We start from the raw sequence: 13,233 nt of genomic DNA, 5'->3' as shown, positions 1-13,233 counted from the left end.
TTTGGAAATTAATCCCTTGTTGGATACATTATTTGCAAATATTTTCTCCCAGTTGGTGGGTTGTGTTTTTGTTTTGTTGATGGTTTCCTTTGCCCTGCAGAAGTTTTTTAGTTTGATAGAGTCCATTTGTTTATTTTTTCTTTTTTATCCCTTTGCCCGAGGAGCCATGGTATTCACAAAGAATACCAATGCTAGACCAATGTCAAAGAGAGTACTACGTTTTTTTCCTGGGAGTTTTATGGTTTCAGGTCTTACCTTCAAGTCTTTAATCCATTTTGAGATAATTTTTGTGCACGGTGTAAGATAATGGTCTACTTTCATTCTTTTGCATGTGGTTATCCAGTTTTCCCAACACCATTTATTGAAGAGCCGCTCCCTTCTCTATTGCTTGTTCTTAGCTCCTTTGTCAAAGATTAGTGGTCCACAGATGTGTGGATTTATTTATGGGCTCTCAGTTCTGTTCCACTGATCTGTGTGTCTGTTTTTCTGCCAATACCATGCTGCTTTGATTACTATAGCTTTGTAATATACCTAGAATTCAGGAAGTGTGAGAGCCCTAGCTATATTCTTTTTTCTCAGGATTGGTTTGGTTATTCAGGGTCTTTTGTTGTTCCACATAAACTTTAGGATTCTTCATTCTATTTCCATGAAGAATGTCATTGGTATTCTAATTGGGATTGTACTGAATCTGTAGATTGCTTTAAGTAACATGGGCATTTTAACTATGTTTATTCTTCCAATCCATGAGCATGGAATAGCTTTCCATTTCTTTATGTCTTCCTGAATTTCTTTCAATTACATCTTATAGTTTTCAGTGCATAGGTCTTTCAACTCTTTGGTTAAATTTATTCCTAGGTATTTTACTATTTTTGTTGGGATTGTATTCTTTTCTTTTTTTGTGTGAGGAAGACTTGCCCTGAGCTAACATTCATTGCCAATCCTTTTTTTGTTTGTTTGTTTGAGAAAGATTAGCCCTGATCTATCATTTGCACGAATCTTCCTCTACTTTGTATGTGGGATGCCTCCACAGCATGGCTGATGAGTGGACTATGTCCACACCTGGGATCCAAATCCATAAACCTGGCCTGCCAAAGCAGAGCACGCAGAACTTTAATGACTTGGGCCAGGGCCAGCTCCTGGGATTGTATTCTTGATTTCTTTTTCTGCAAGTTCATTATTAGTGCACAGAAATGCAACTGATTTTTGTATGTTGATTTTGTATCCTGCAATTTTACTGTATTCATTAATTATTTCTAACAGGCTTTTGGTGGATTCCTTAGGGTTTTCATACATGGAATCACGTCATCTGCAAATAGTGACAGTTTTACTTCTTCCTTTCCAATTTGGATGCCTTTTATTTCTTTTTCTTGCCTAACTGGTCTGGCCAAAACTTCCAATACTAAGTTAAATAAGAGTGGCGAGAGTGGGCATCCTTGTCTTGTTCCTGTCCTCAGAGAAAAAGCTTTCAGTTTTTCCCCATTGAGTTTGATGTTGGCTGTGGGTTTGTCATATATGACCTTCATTATGTTGAGGTACTTTCCTTCCATACCCATTTTATTGAGAGTTTTTACCATAAATGGATGTTGGGTCTTGTCAAATGTTTTCTCTGTGTCTATTGAGAAGATCATGTGATTTTTATTCTTCATTTTGTTAACATGGTCTATCACACTGATTGATTTGTGAATGTTGAACCATCCCTGCAACTGTGGAATAAATCCTACTTGATCACGGTGTATGATTCATTTAATGTGTTGTTGTATTTGATTTGCTAATATTTTGTTGAAGATTTTTGCATCTATGTTCATCAGCAATATTGGCCTGTAATTTACTTTTTTTGTTTTGTCCTTGTCTGGTTTTGGTATCAAGGTAATATTGGCCTCATATGAGTTAGAAAGTGTCCTGTCTTCTTCAATTTTTTGGAAGAGTTTGAGAAGGACAGGTATTAAGTATTCTTTGAATGTTTCTGGAATTCAGCAAAGAAACCATGTGGTCCTGGACTTGTTTTTTGGGAGCTTTTTGATTATTGTTTCAATCTCTTATGATTTGTCTATTAAAGTTGTTTATTTCTTCTTGATTCAGTTTTGGGAGGTTGTATGATTCTAAGAATTTATCCATTTCTTCTAAGTTGTCCAATTTGTTAGCATATAGGTTTTCATATTATTCTCTTATAATCCTTTGCATTTCTGTGATATCTGTAGTTATTTCTCCTCTTTCATTTCTGATCTTATTTGGGCCTTCTTTTTTTCTTAGTGAGTCTAAGGATTTGTCAATTTTGTTAATCTTTTCAAAGAACCAGCTCTTAGTTTCATTGATCCTATTATTTTCTTAGTCTCTATTTCATTTATTTTTGCTCTGATTTTCATTACTTCCTTCCTTCTACTGATTTTGGGCTTTGTTCTTTTTGGTATAGTGTTACACTATTTGAGATTTTTCTTATTCCTTTAGGTAGGCCTCTATTAGTACAAACTTCACTCTTAGTATGGTTTTTGCCGCATCCTGTAAGTTTTGGTATATTGTGTTTTGATTTTCATCTGTCTCCATGTATTTTTTGATTTCTCCTTTGATTTATTTATTGATACAACAGTTGCTCCATAGCATGTTGTTTAGTTTCCACATATTTGTGACTTTTCAGCTGTTTTTCTTGTCGTTGACTTCTTGTTTCATACCATTGTGTTCAGAAAAGATGCTTGATATGATTTCAGTCTTCTTAAATTTACTGTGGCCTGCTTTCTTTCCCAACATATGATCTCTTTGAGAATGTTCCATGAGCACTTGAGACAAATATATATTATGATGCTTTTGGATGGAATTTCCTATATATATCTGTTAGGTCCATCTTGTCTCATTCATTTAAGGCCACTGTTTTCTCACTGATTTTCTGTCTGGATGATCAATCCACTGTTGTACGTGGGGCATTACAGTCCCCTACTGGTATTGTGTTGCTGTCAACTTCTCCCTTTTGGTCTGTTAACAGTCGCTTTACATACTTTGGTGCTCCTGTGTTAGGTCCATATATATTAATAAGAATTATGTCTTCTTTGTGGGATGTCCTTTTATCATTATATAATGTCCAGCTCTGTCTCTTGTTACCTTTTTTGTCTTTAAGTCTGTTTTCTCTGATATAAGAATGCTACACCCATTTTGTTTTTGTGGCCATTTGCTTGAATTATCATTTCAATCCTTTACTCTGAACCTGTGTTTGTCTTTAGAGTTGAGATGTGTCTCCTGGAGGCAGCATATTGTTGGGTGTTGTTTTTTAATCCATCCAGGCACTCTGTGTCTTGATGGTGGAATTCAACCCTTTTACATTTAGAGTGATTATTGATATATGAGGGCTTAATGCTGCCATTTTATCTTTTGTTTTCTGGTTGTTATTTCCATTGTTTCTTTTTCCTTGTATTACTGTCTGCCATTTCAGTTTGGTGGTTTTCTGTGATTTTTTTATAGTTTTTTTCTTTCTCTTTAATGTGTGACTCGGCTATTTTTGTTTTGTGGTTACCATGAGGTTTGTATAGAAGATCTCATAGGTGATAGCCCTTTTTCTGCTGATAGCATCTTATCTCGACTAGCCTATGCGAGTTGTGTCTTTTCTCCCCCCCCCCCTTTTTTTTTTGCTGATGAAGATTCACCCTGAGCTAACCCTGTTGCCAGTCTTCCTCTTTTTGCTTGAGGAAGATTTGCCCTGAGCTAACATCTGTGCCAATCTTCCTCTATTTTGCATGTGGGTCACCACCACAACATGGATGCAAATGAGTGATTTAGGTCTGTGCCCAGGAATCAAACCTGAGCCGCCAAAGCAGAGAATGCAGAACTTAACCACTAGGCCATGGGGCTGGCACCCTCACTTCTGTTTTTGTTGTTGAAAATTATTCTTTTTTGCATTGTGAGTTCATGACCAAATTGAAGTGGGTATAGTTATTTTTGATGCTTTCTTTCCCTTTGTCCTGATAGTTGTTTACTAACCTATTCTGATATAGAGCTGCAATTTGCTGATTCTATTTATCAGCCTGCTCAAAGCTGTGTAAACCTTTGCCTTTTTGTTTCAGGTAGAAGGGCGCCTTTCAACATTTCTTATAAGTCAGGTCTAGTGGCACTGAACTCCTTCAGCTTTTGCTTGTCTGGAAAAGCTTTTATTTCTCCTTCATATCTGAAGGATAATTTTGCTGGGTAGGATATTCTTGGCTGATAGTTTTTGTTTTTCAGTATTTTGGACAGATCATTCCACTCTCCTAGCCTGTAGGGTTACTGTTGAGAAAATCTGCTAAAAGCTTGATGGGGGTTCTTTTATAAGTTATCTTCTTCTCTCTGGCTGCTCTTAATATTCTTTCTTTGTCATTGAGTTTTGACAGTTTTAATATTATATGCCTCGGGGAAGGTCTTTTTGCATTGAGATACTTAGGAGTTTTATTAACTTCATGTACTTGAACACCCAGTTCTTCCCTAGGATTTGGAAGTTGTCAGCTATTATTTCTTTGAATAGACTCTCTGCTCCTTTCTCCCTCTCTTCTCCTTCTGGGATACCTATGATCCTTATGTTACTTTTCCTGAGTCAGACACCATAGAATTTCTTCATTTTTAAAATGTCTTAGTTTTCTCTCCTCTGCCACCTGAATAATTTCTAGATTTCTACCTTTGAGCTCACTAATTCTCTCTTCCATATGGTCTGCTCTATTATTAATGCTTTCTACTTTATTTTTCATCCCATTAATTGTGTTCTTCATCTCCAGAATTTGTTTCCTTTGGTGTTTTAGAGTTTAAATCTGTTTGGTGAAGTACTCCTTCTGCTTATTAATTTTATTCCTGAGTTCATTGAACTGTCTCTTTCTGAGCTTTCTTGTAACTTGTTGAGTTTCTCCATTACAGTTATTGAATTCCCTGTCAGACTGTAATCTCCTGTGACTTCAGTTTGGTTTCCGGAGAGTTGCAATTTTCTTTCTGTTCTGCCCTGTTACTGCAGTTCTTCATGGTACTGATGAGTTTATCCTCTGCCAGTGCATTTGTGGTAGTAACCACCTTTCTTATTTGGGTAAAGCTTTGGTTACTTTGGTTCTGAGCTGCTTCTGGTTCTGTTTGAGAGTCTGCATTTTCCACCCTGTATTGCCTGTGCTAGAGGCATCATCAGTGCCCTCCTTGTGCTGCTTATGCCTCTGAGATTGCTGGTGCCTCGCTGCTTACGATCTCATTGCAGTCTCAGGTGTTGCCACCAGGGTCACCAGGATGCAGCACTTCTGCTGCTTTCAGGGTCTCCTATTCCCTCACTGGCTCGCCACAGGCTCTCCACAGGCTTGGATGCTGCTGCCCTGTGCACCACCTGTGCTGCTGCTTCTGGGTTGTCTGGGGGTGCTGGCTGCACTGCTGTGAGTGGCACTGGATTCACAGGTGTCACTGTCATCGCCAGGGGCCTGGGGACCTGGGAAATTGTATGCAGCCCTCACTGCTGGTAGAGCTGGTGTTGGGGGTGCCAGCACTGTGGGCTGGGTCACTGGTTCTGCTGCGGTTCTCGAAGCCTCTGGTCGCAGGTTCCAGCTGACACTGCTGGGGGGGGCAGGGGCTAAGCAGTGAGAGACTGCCATTGCTGCTTGCTCGTGCAGCCTCTGGTCTCTGGCATGAACCAATGTGTTTTGAAAACTTAGGGAAGGGCACCTTGCCCTACCTGGAAAAATCTGAGGTTTGTATACTGTCCCTACTGTTGGAAAGACCAGGCCACTGCTGGAGGAGGGGGAGGGGGAAAGGGACTGGGTCACCAGCTCCACTCTGTGTCCTGAATTCTCAGGGCATGTGTGCCACCTACCACCGCCAGTTGCAGGGTGGGGGGCTAAGCCACACCTGCCGTGCCTGCCCCTGCAGCCTGTTTGCAGGTGCACATGGCTGTGTGAGGATTTGGGCCTTGGATTGCCCAGGGAGGGGGAGGAGGCTGCTCCCCTAGCTCCACTGCCTCCCAGAGGTCCAGTCCACCCACCTTCAGACATATAGATGCATAGATCTCTTAGGCATCCTCTTGTGGTTGGAAGGGAGTCCTGTGTTGGTTAACGGATGTCTGATTGGTTATAACTTAGAGGAGAAACAAAGGGAATCACTCACTCTGCCATGATGCTGACACTACTCTTGATCTCTTTTAAACAACAGAGTTCCTAAGAATCTCAAGGGCACTGTCCCTGCAACTATCACTGGAAGCCCAAGGTAGAGAAGGGTTTATCTCAATGAGTTTCCTAAACGTGGCTTTTGTGGGTATATCTGTTAATCAATTATAAATAAATGAATAAGAAACTCACAAAGTTTTAAAAAGAATTACATCAGTTTAACCTAAAGGAGACAGACACAATACAAAATGAAAGGGGAATTTTGGAAACCAAAATTTTTACAGGCACAAGCAGGCTGAAAAAAAAACTATTCAGCTGCAATTCCAAGGTTCATTTTATGGAAAAGTTAATTCGGAGGTTGGAACTGAGAGCCCAGAGTGGAGCCAGATTCATAGAAAATCGTTACCAAGCAGTAAGAATGAGCCCTAATCAAGGAACTGGAAACGGCCCAGCTGGGTTTCAGAATTGCTACAGACAAGTGATTATTATATGCTTTCTGTTTTCCCTCTTTTTGGTTCAAAGTTTCTACAGCAATTAGAGGATGCTGGTCCCACCACTGCACATTGGGTGTAAGGGGTGGATAACACATCTTACTAGTTCACAGGTCTGTATATGAAGAGAAGTAGTAGTTAGGGGCTGTACCTGAGGAGCCTCCTCCCTACTTGACTTGGGTGGGTCAAGGGTAGAGAGAAAATATGCCATCTGCATCTCCCCTTCCCAGGAATCTGTCCCAATACCCATCTCGGTGAGCCAGCTCACTGACCCCTTTCCCTTGCTGCCCTCATGCAGTCCAAGAGCATCCTCTGTCAACTCCACTTCCCAATCACTCTCAAATCCACCCAGGGCCACTGTTCTCTCACTGCAGCACCTCCTCCTGGTCTCCTGCTCGCCTCTACACTCTCCACCAGGAGCCAGCATGATCCCTGAGAGTACAAATCAGATCACACCCTCCCTCCCCTGTCATTCCTCACATCACTCAGGTCACTTCAGATGCCACCTCCCCAGAGGCCTGCCTTCTCTGACTGTCAGACCTGAAACAGCACTCTCCTTCACTGTCTCAAATCTCTGACCCCACTTCGCTTTTCTTCAGAACATGTAGCACAACTGGACAGTATGGCACAGATTCCCTTGCTTGTCATCTGTCTCATCCACTGGAATGTACTTAAGGGCAAGACATCTCCTGGTTGGTTCTCTTCACTACTGCACCACCAGCCAGTTTTGATGGATTCCTGGAGGCTGAGAGATGCAGAGACAGTTAAAGAGCCCAGACTTCCAGCCCTGATGGCCTAGTGCTTAAAATTCAGCACTCTCTGCTTCGGCGGCCTGAGTTTGGTTCCCAGGTGCGGAACCACACCACTCGCCTGTCAGCAGCCATGCTGTGGCAGCCGCTCACATAGAACTGGAAGGACTTACAACAAGGATATACAACTATGTGCTGGGGCTTTGGGGAGGGAAAACAAAAAGAGAAACATTGACAACAGTTGCTAGCACAGGGCGATCCTTAAAAAAAAAAAGGGCCCAGAGTAGGGTGTTCTCTCTCTATGAACGGACATGGGTCTACAGTAAAATCACAGCACCTCAGACTCTTCAGGACCCATTTCCAACAATCTGCTCATTTTCACTTGTGGGCAGTAAAGCAAGTTATTAACTTGACAGATACTCTAATCTCTGGAGATAAAGCAGTGAACCAAACAAAATTCTCACCACTACAGAGCTTACATTTTAGTGGGACTCACTCACTAGACATCCTAAAAGAACCTCCCTCTGAAAACATGTAGAATACTGAATAAAACTTTAAGATAAAGATTTCTGTTTAAATGCATTGCTGAGCTGGAAAAAAAAGTGTGGAATCCTTAGAGGCTAAAAATGGAAAAGGAAAAGCAGGTAACCCAGGGATGTGAACACACAAGCCAGCCTTGGCTCTGGAGGCATCTATAAGCCTTGGCGAACTTGACAGGGCCGGTCTAGGGCCTCATAAAGTTGGGAGTTATGGGGCACATGGCTTGATCTCCCTTCAGGAATGAAGATCTTATTATCCTAGCTGCTGTGACAGCTTCTAGGAGGCAGCCCTAAGCTGGCAGTCATCTTCAGAGGCTGCCTCATTTGAAGGGTGCTGCCTCATTTGAAGGGCTCTGTCTCACCCAATGTCAGGATCCTCCTCCTGGGGCACCTGCATTCAATGGCTGATCCATAGAGATATAAAGCCTGGTCCTCTCATCCCAACTGGGGGAGAGCTCTGGAGCATTACCAAACCTGTCTTAGTTATCTATTGCTGCATAACACATTTCCATAAAACTTAGAAGCTTAAAACAACAAACATGTACTTTCTCAGTTTCTGTGGGTCAGGGGTCTGTGTATAACTTAGTGGGATGCCTCCGGCTCAAGGTCTCTCATGAGGTTGTAGTCAAGCTATTGGCTGAGCAGCTCCAGTCTCATCTGAAGGCTTGACTGGGATAGGAGCAGGATCTGTTTCCCAGATCACTCTTGTGGTTGTTGCCACGCTTCAGTCCCTCACCACATGGGCCCCCACACAGGGCTGCTTCATAACATGGTGCTGGCTTTCCCTGGGATAAACAATTCTAAGAGGGAGAGACAGTGTCCCAGATGGAAACTATGGTTTTCTCATATCGCAACCTTGAAGGCAACATCCCATCACATCTGCGGAATTCTATTCATTAGAAGCGAGTCAGTAAGTCTGGCTCACACTCAAAGCAAAGGGATTCTACAAAAGCAGGAATGCCAGGTGGCAGGGATCATTGAGGGCCATCTTAAAGGCTGCCTACCAGTCTTCAGAACTCTCAAGAGCTGGATAAGTTTCCTGTTGAGACTTCATCACAACCCTACTCTCCCTTCTGCCCTATCCCACTTCTTTCCCTTCCACAGGTGTTGCTCCCAAGAGCACTCACTAATGAATGTCCTGCTAACTACCAAACACCTTACAGAAAGCTCTGCTGCAGTGGAAGTCTAAGACCAGGAGTCTGATGCCCACCCCAAGGGCCAAATGCAGCTCATCTCCTGTTATCATGAATAGTTTCATTGGAAACGCAGCCAGAACCATTTGTTTAGGTATTATCTGGCTGTTTTCGAGCTACAGTGGCAGAAACAAGTAGTTACGAGAGAGATTGTATGGCCTAACAACCTAAGACATTTATAATCTGGCCTTTTACAGAAAAAACTTGCTGATCCTAGGTCTAATAGCAGATAGCCACATAGGGGGCTGCCCTAGTGGTTAAGTTCGGCACACTGAGGTTCCACTTCAGCAGCCTAGGTTCGCAGGTTTGGATCCTGGGCGTGGACTCACACCACTCATCAGCCATGCTATGGCAGTGACCCACATATAAAGTAGAGGAAGACTGGCACAGGTGTTAGCTGAGGGCTAATCTTCTGCAGCAAAAAAAGTTTAAAAGTAAAACTATGCCTTAAAAAAAAACTAGAAGAAGAAGATAGCCACACAAACCTGCTACCCCTAAGGCTATACAAACGTGAATATGTCTACTATTTCCCTGCTCAAAACCTTTCCATGGATCCCAATTTAACTCATTTAACAGTTCATTTAACTTTTTCATCAATGGATTTCAATGCCAAATAGCTTAAAACAAGAATTCTGGGTGACAGGCAAACTTTACAAATAACAAATCTTTGTAGTTTCATGGTTTACGATCCAACCAGACCTGTCCCATTGCAAAAACCCATCACACCAGTTCTGAATTCCTCACCTTTCCTCATGCTGTTCCCTATGCCTACAACACCCTTTCCTCTCTCCTTTGCCTTGGGAGATTCTGCTCCTCCTCCAAGAGCCCATCTCAAGAAGCAGCTATCTGACAAGGCTTCCAGGTGTCTGCACCCCTGCACAGCTGACAGCCTCCTCAATGCTTCCAAAAGACATGACATATACAGTTGTGAAACTTCATAAAAGATCTTGAGGCCAAAAATCTTAAAATACCTTTTAGTTTAGTTTTAAGGCTAAAAACCTTAAAGTCATTGGTGAGCCCTTTCCTCACACTCCATTTCCAATAACAGCTAGTACTTGTCCTTACTATGTCAGGCACTGTTGTAAGCGCTTTACATAGTATCGAATCACTTAATTCTCACAACATCCCCATGAGGAGGGTAACATAAGTATACCTATTTTACAGAAAAGGTACAGCGAGGTGAAGACTTGCTAAAGCTTACATCGTCAGTTAGTAGTGGACCTGGGATCCCAACTGCAGTCTGGTCCAGGGCATCCTCACTGTCCACCAAAATCTTGCATCTTACATGCCTACCAGCACCGTGCATTTTTTTTACCCACAGAACATATCACCATATGATATATTCATATGTTTTCTGAAGCCTCCCCACTCTAAAATGAAAGCTTCATTAGAGCAGGGACACTGTTCTGTTTTATTTCAGAACAACACCTGGCACGTAGTATGCCCAGAAGAGTTACTGCCTGCACGTATGACACTTGGCACACAGTACCTGAGTTATTTTGTTACGTGTCTTCCCCATCAGGTCTCATCTCCATATTCCTACCTTAGGGTCTGGAGCACATCATGCAGTCAATGATTTTGATCATATGTGTTTCAGGGCTTAAAGTCAGAGGCCTGGACCAGCAGGTTCCACGAGGACCTTTCCTGCTGTAAGAACTGTGCCCATTCATTCCTCACCCCAATCCCACTATGGTGTCAGGGGATTACTGGTCCTTCCCAATACTGGGCTTACTGAGTGCCTTATAAGCCACAAGCAATTTACCACATTTGATGACGATGGCAATGAAGCACAAACTATAATCCTGAGGAAGATTTTTTATTGTCTTTTTCCTAGCAAAGTTAAAGGGCTTCGGTTTATCTGGATCAATATATATGGGTCTTAGATCTTAAGCAAACACTTAATACACAAAACCATCTCCCAGCCCTTTTCCAGGGGCATCTTCCAATGACGCAGGCAGAGCTCCTCTGATAACTCCACTGTTTGAAAACAGACACGTGTTTTGCTTGTCCCAAGGTTTCCAGCAGTGATTAGGTCACAGAAGCAGCAACATTTTAAAACATTGAGAAATTCCAAGAATAAAAAACATGACCACTCATTAATTTACAATGTAGTTTCAAATTCCCTTGAGAGCCTTTCCCAAGTAAAAGTTCTTTCCAGAACCGAATACATTTGGCAATCATTATCCACACAGTGTCACCACAGACCACATGGGTCTTAGAGTTCTACGCAGAAAGGATACAGGCAGCAAACCAAAAAGTGAAAAAAAGGCTCTCAGGTTTCAGCTTTTCCAGGGCGTCAGCCAACCAGTCAACCAGAGCCTGACAGTGAACCTAATGGGGAGAATTTATTAGCAAGAGGTTACCTGTGAGAACTGCAAAAGAACCCTCAGCACACAACTGCTCTGTCCAAACCCTGGCTCTCTGAGACTGGACCAAGCCAGAACGGTCCAGCTTAGCGGCCAGCACCACCCTCTAAAGTGCCTGCCCGGGAAAGCTCAAAGGTTGCCAGGAAAACTTACTGTTTGTTCCAACCAAAACCTGATGATAGGAGGACAGACCCCTGAACCCCTTCATGGAGCAGTTACTTTAAAAAAGCTTGCAATTATAAGTCCTCTCTCTGCCCCCTGAAATGCAAATCTTCTACTACCCGAAACTGTCTCAAGGCCCTGCAAGCGTCTCTCTGGCCTCTCACTCCTCGTCTCTGTGGGAAGAGCCGGTGGGCGCCTTGGTGCGACTTGTACCTTCGCTCCTATGGCAAAGATAGACGCTTGTTTCTCCCCTGCACATGCTCCAATTAGCAAACCCAGATGGCCTAGTCACGCGGCCCAGACGCCCTTCTGCCCTCCTGGGCCCGGGCCCCCGCACCGAAGCCTTGAAAAAGTCTGGTGCCCTTTGTTTTGGCGAAGCCGAGCTCAGGTCACGCTGGACTCTCTTCCCCTCTGCGATAGCGCGTCCTGAGTAAAACCCATCCTTACCACGCTAGCACCCGGCTTCGTTTACCTCGGACACCTGTGAGCGAGAACCGATTGTCCCGGGGTTAAACCTGCAGTCAGGCATCAGAATGCCAACTCTTGCAGAAACGGGCAAGTGAAACTCTCCAAACTCCCAGCAAAATTTAAAAATATCCAATAACGGTCCTCTGTTTCACACCTTTAAACTTTGCGCTCCTCCCCCCACATTTTATTCTACGGCCTAGGGATTTCTTTGGTTCAACCCCTTTGGCCACTTGACAGGTCTACACCCCTTACTGTTCGACTAATAACTTTTACATTTCATTTTTTAAAAAAACTGAAATTACTTTTCTCTAATTACCAACGTAAAAGGAGGGAAACCGTCCAAGCGAAAAGCTGAGCGCGGCCTCACCGGCCCCGTCCTTCAGCCGCACCCGCAGCCGTCGATCTGCCGGTGGAGCTCCACGAGCCTCTGCCCCATCAGCGCCGCCTCCGCCGCCTTCCTCTCCACCTTCTCGCACAGCCTCATCACCCTCTCCTCCGCCCCGGCGCCCACGGCGCTCTCCTGCGACGCCTCCACCTCGCTCTTGAGGGCGTCCAGCAGGCTCTCGATCTCCAGCAGCTTCCGGCGGGCCCGCAGGTGCGCGCGCACGTGCTCGCGCTCGAGGGCGGCGGCGTCCCGGCGGGCGGCGTCGAGCGCGGGGCTCGGGAGCGTCTCCCAGTCCCGCTCGGGCTCCCGGCCGTCGTCCGCGTCCACGGGCCGCATCGCGCCGCCGCCGCCACCGCCCCGCGGCCCGGTCAGCGCGCCCGAGAGGCCGGCCGGCCGGCAGCGAGCGCCGAGCGCGGCGGAAGGGCCACCGTGACGAGCAACAGTTCTTGAGTTTTGTCCACTTTTTAATAAAACTTTACTTTCCAAAACTTTTCGCCTGAAAATTGTGAAAGCCACGTCCAAGATGGCCCCCTAGCCGTCAACCAGCGCTCTGCTTCTTTGCTGCCCGTTTCACGACAGACGGGGACCCCTTTACGTTCACGCCCCCGGTGGAAAAACCTCAAGCTGGAACGCGCGCGCGCCCCTGCGGGTCTCGTGCCGGGTTTCGGGGGTCGCGCATGCGCAGTTGTCTACGCTCCTCGTCCTTCCCGTTGGCTCACCTTTTTGCCAGTGTTCAGGGGTACTTCAGGCGGAGGCCGGCATGCCTACCAAGTTTTCAGGGCATGGGTTTTAACACAGAG

The 13,233-nt window shown here is 44.5% G+C and overlaps 1 protein-coding gene across 3 annotated transcripts; it reads right to left on the bottom strand.

The window, feature by feature from the left end:
• Positions 1–10,852: 10,852 nt before the first annotated feature.
• MRFAP1L2 (Morf4 family associated protein 1 like 2) lies at positions 10,853–13,021 on the bottom strand. 3 transcript variants are annotated; one of them, XR_006526190.2, is made up of 2 exons: positions 12,365–12,990; positions 10,853–11,383 (listed from the first exon to the last, which is right to left on the bottom strand). XR_006526190.2 is itself a non-coding variant. In XM_044767863.2 (2 exons), exon 1 carries the CDS (start codon positions 12,767–12,769, stop codon positions 12,428–12,430), a length of 342 nt encoding a protein of 113 aa, XP_044623798.1. In that variant the 5' UTR covers positions 12,770–13,021; the 3' UTR covers positions 10,853–11,383; positions 12,416–12,427. The 3 variants fall into 3 exon arrangements, 1 of the variants encoding a protein (XP_044623798.1); XR_006526191.2 differs by having other exon boundaries at positions 12,351–12,914; XM_044767863.2 differs by having other exon boundaries at positions 12,416–13,021.
• Between the last annotated feature and the right edge of the window lie 212 nt (positions 13,022–13,233).

The sequence above is a fragment of the Equus asinus genome, chromosome 3 (genome assembly GCF_041296235.1).
Source record: "Equus asinus isolate D_3611 breed Donkey chromosome 3, EquAss-T2T_v2, whole genome shotgun sequence".
Taxonomy (NCBI): Eukaryota; Metazoa; Chordata; class Mammalia; order Perissodactyla; family Equidae; genus Equus; species Equus asinus.
This window is presented reverse-complemented; position numbering and strand designations above follow the sequence as displayed.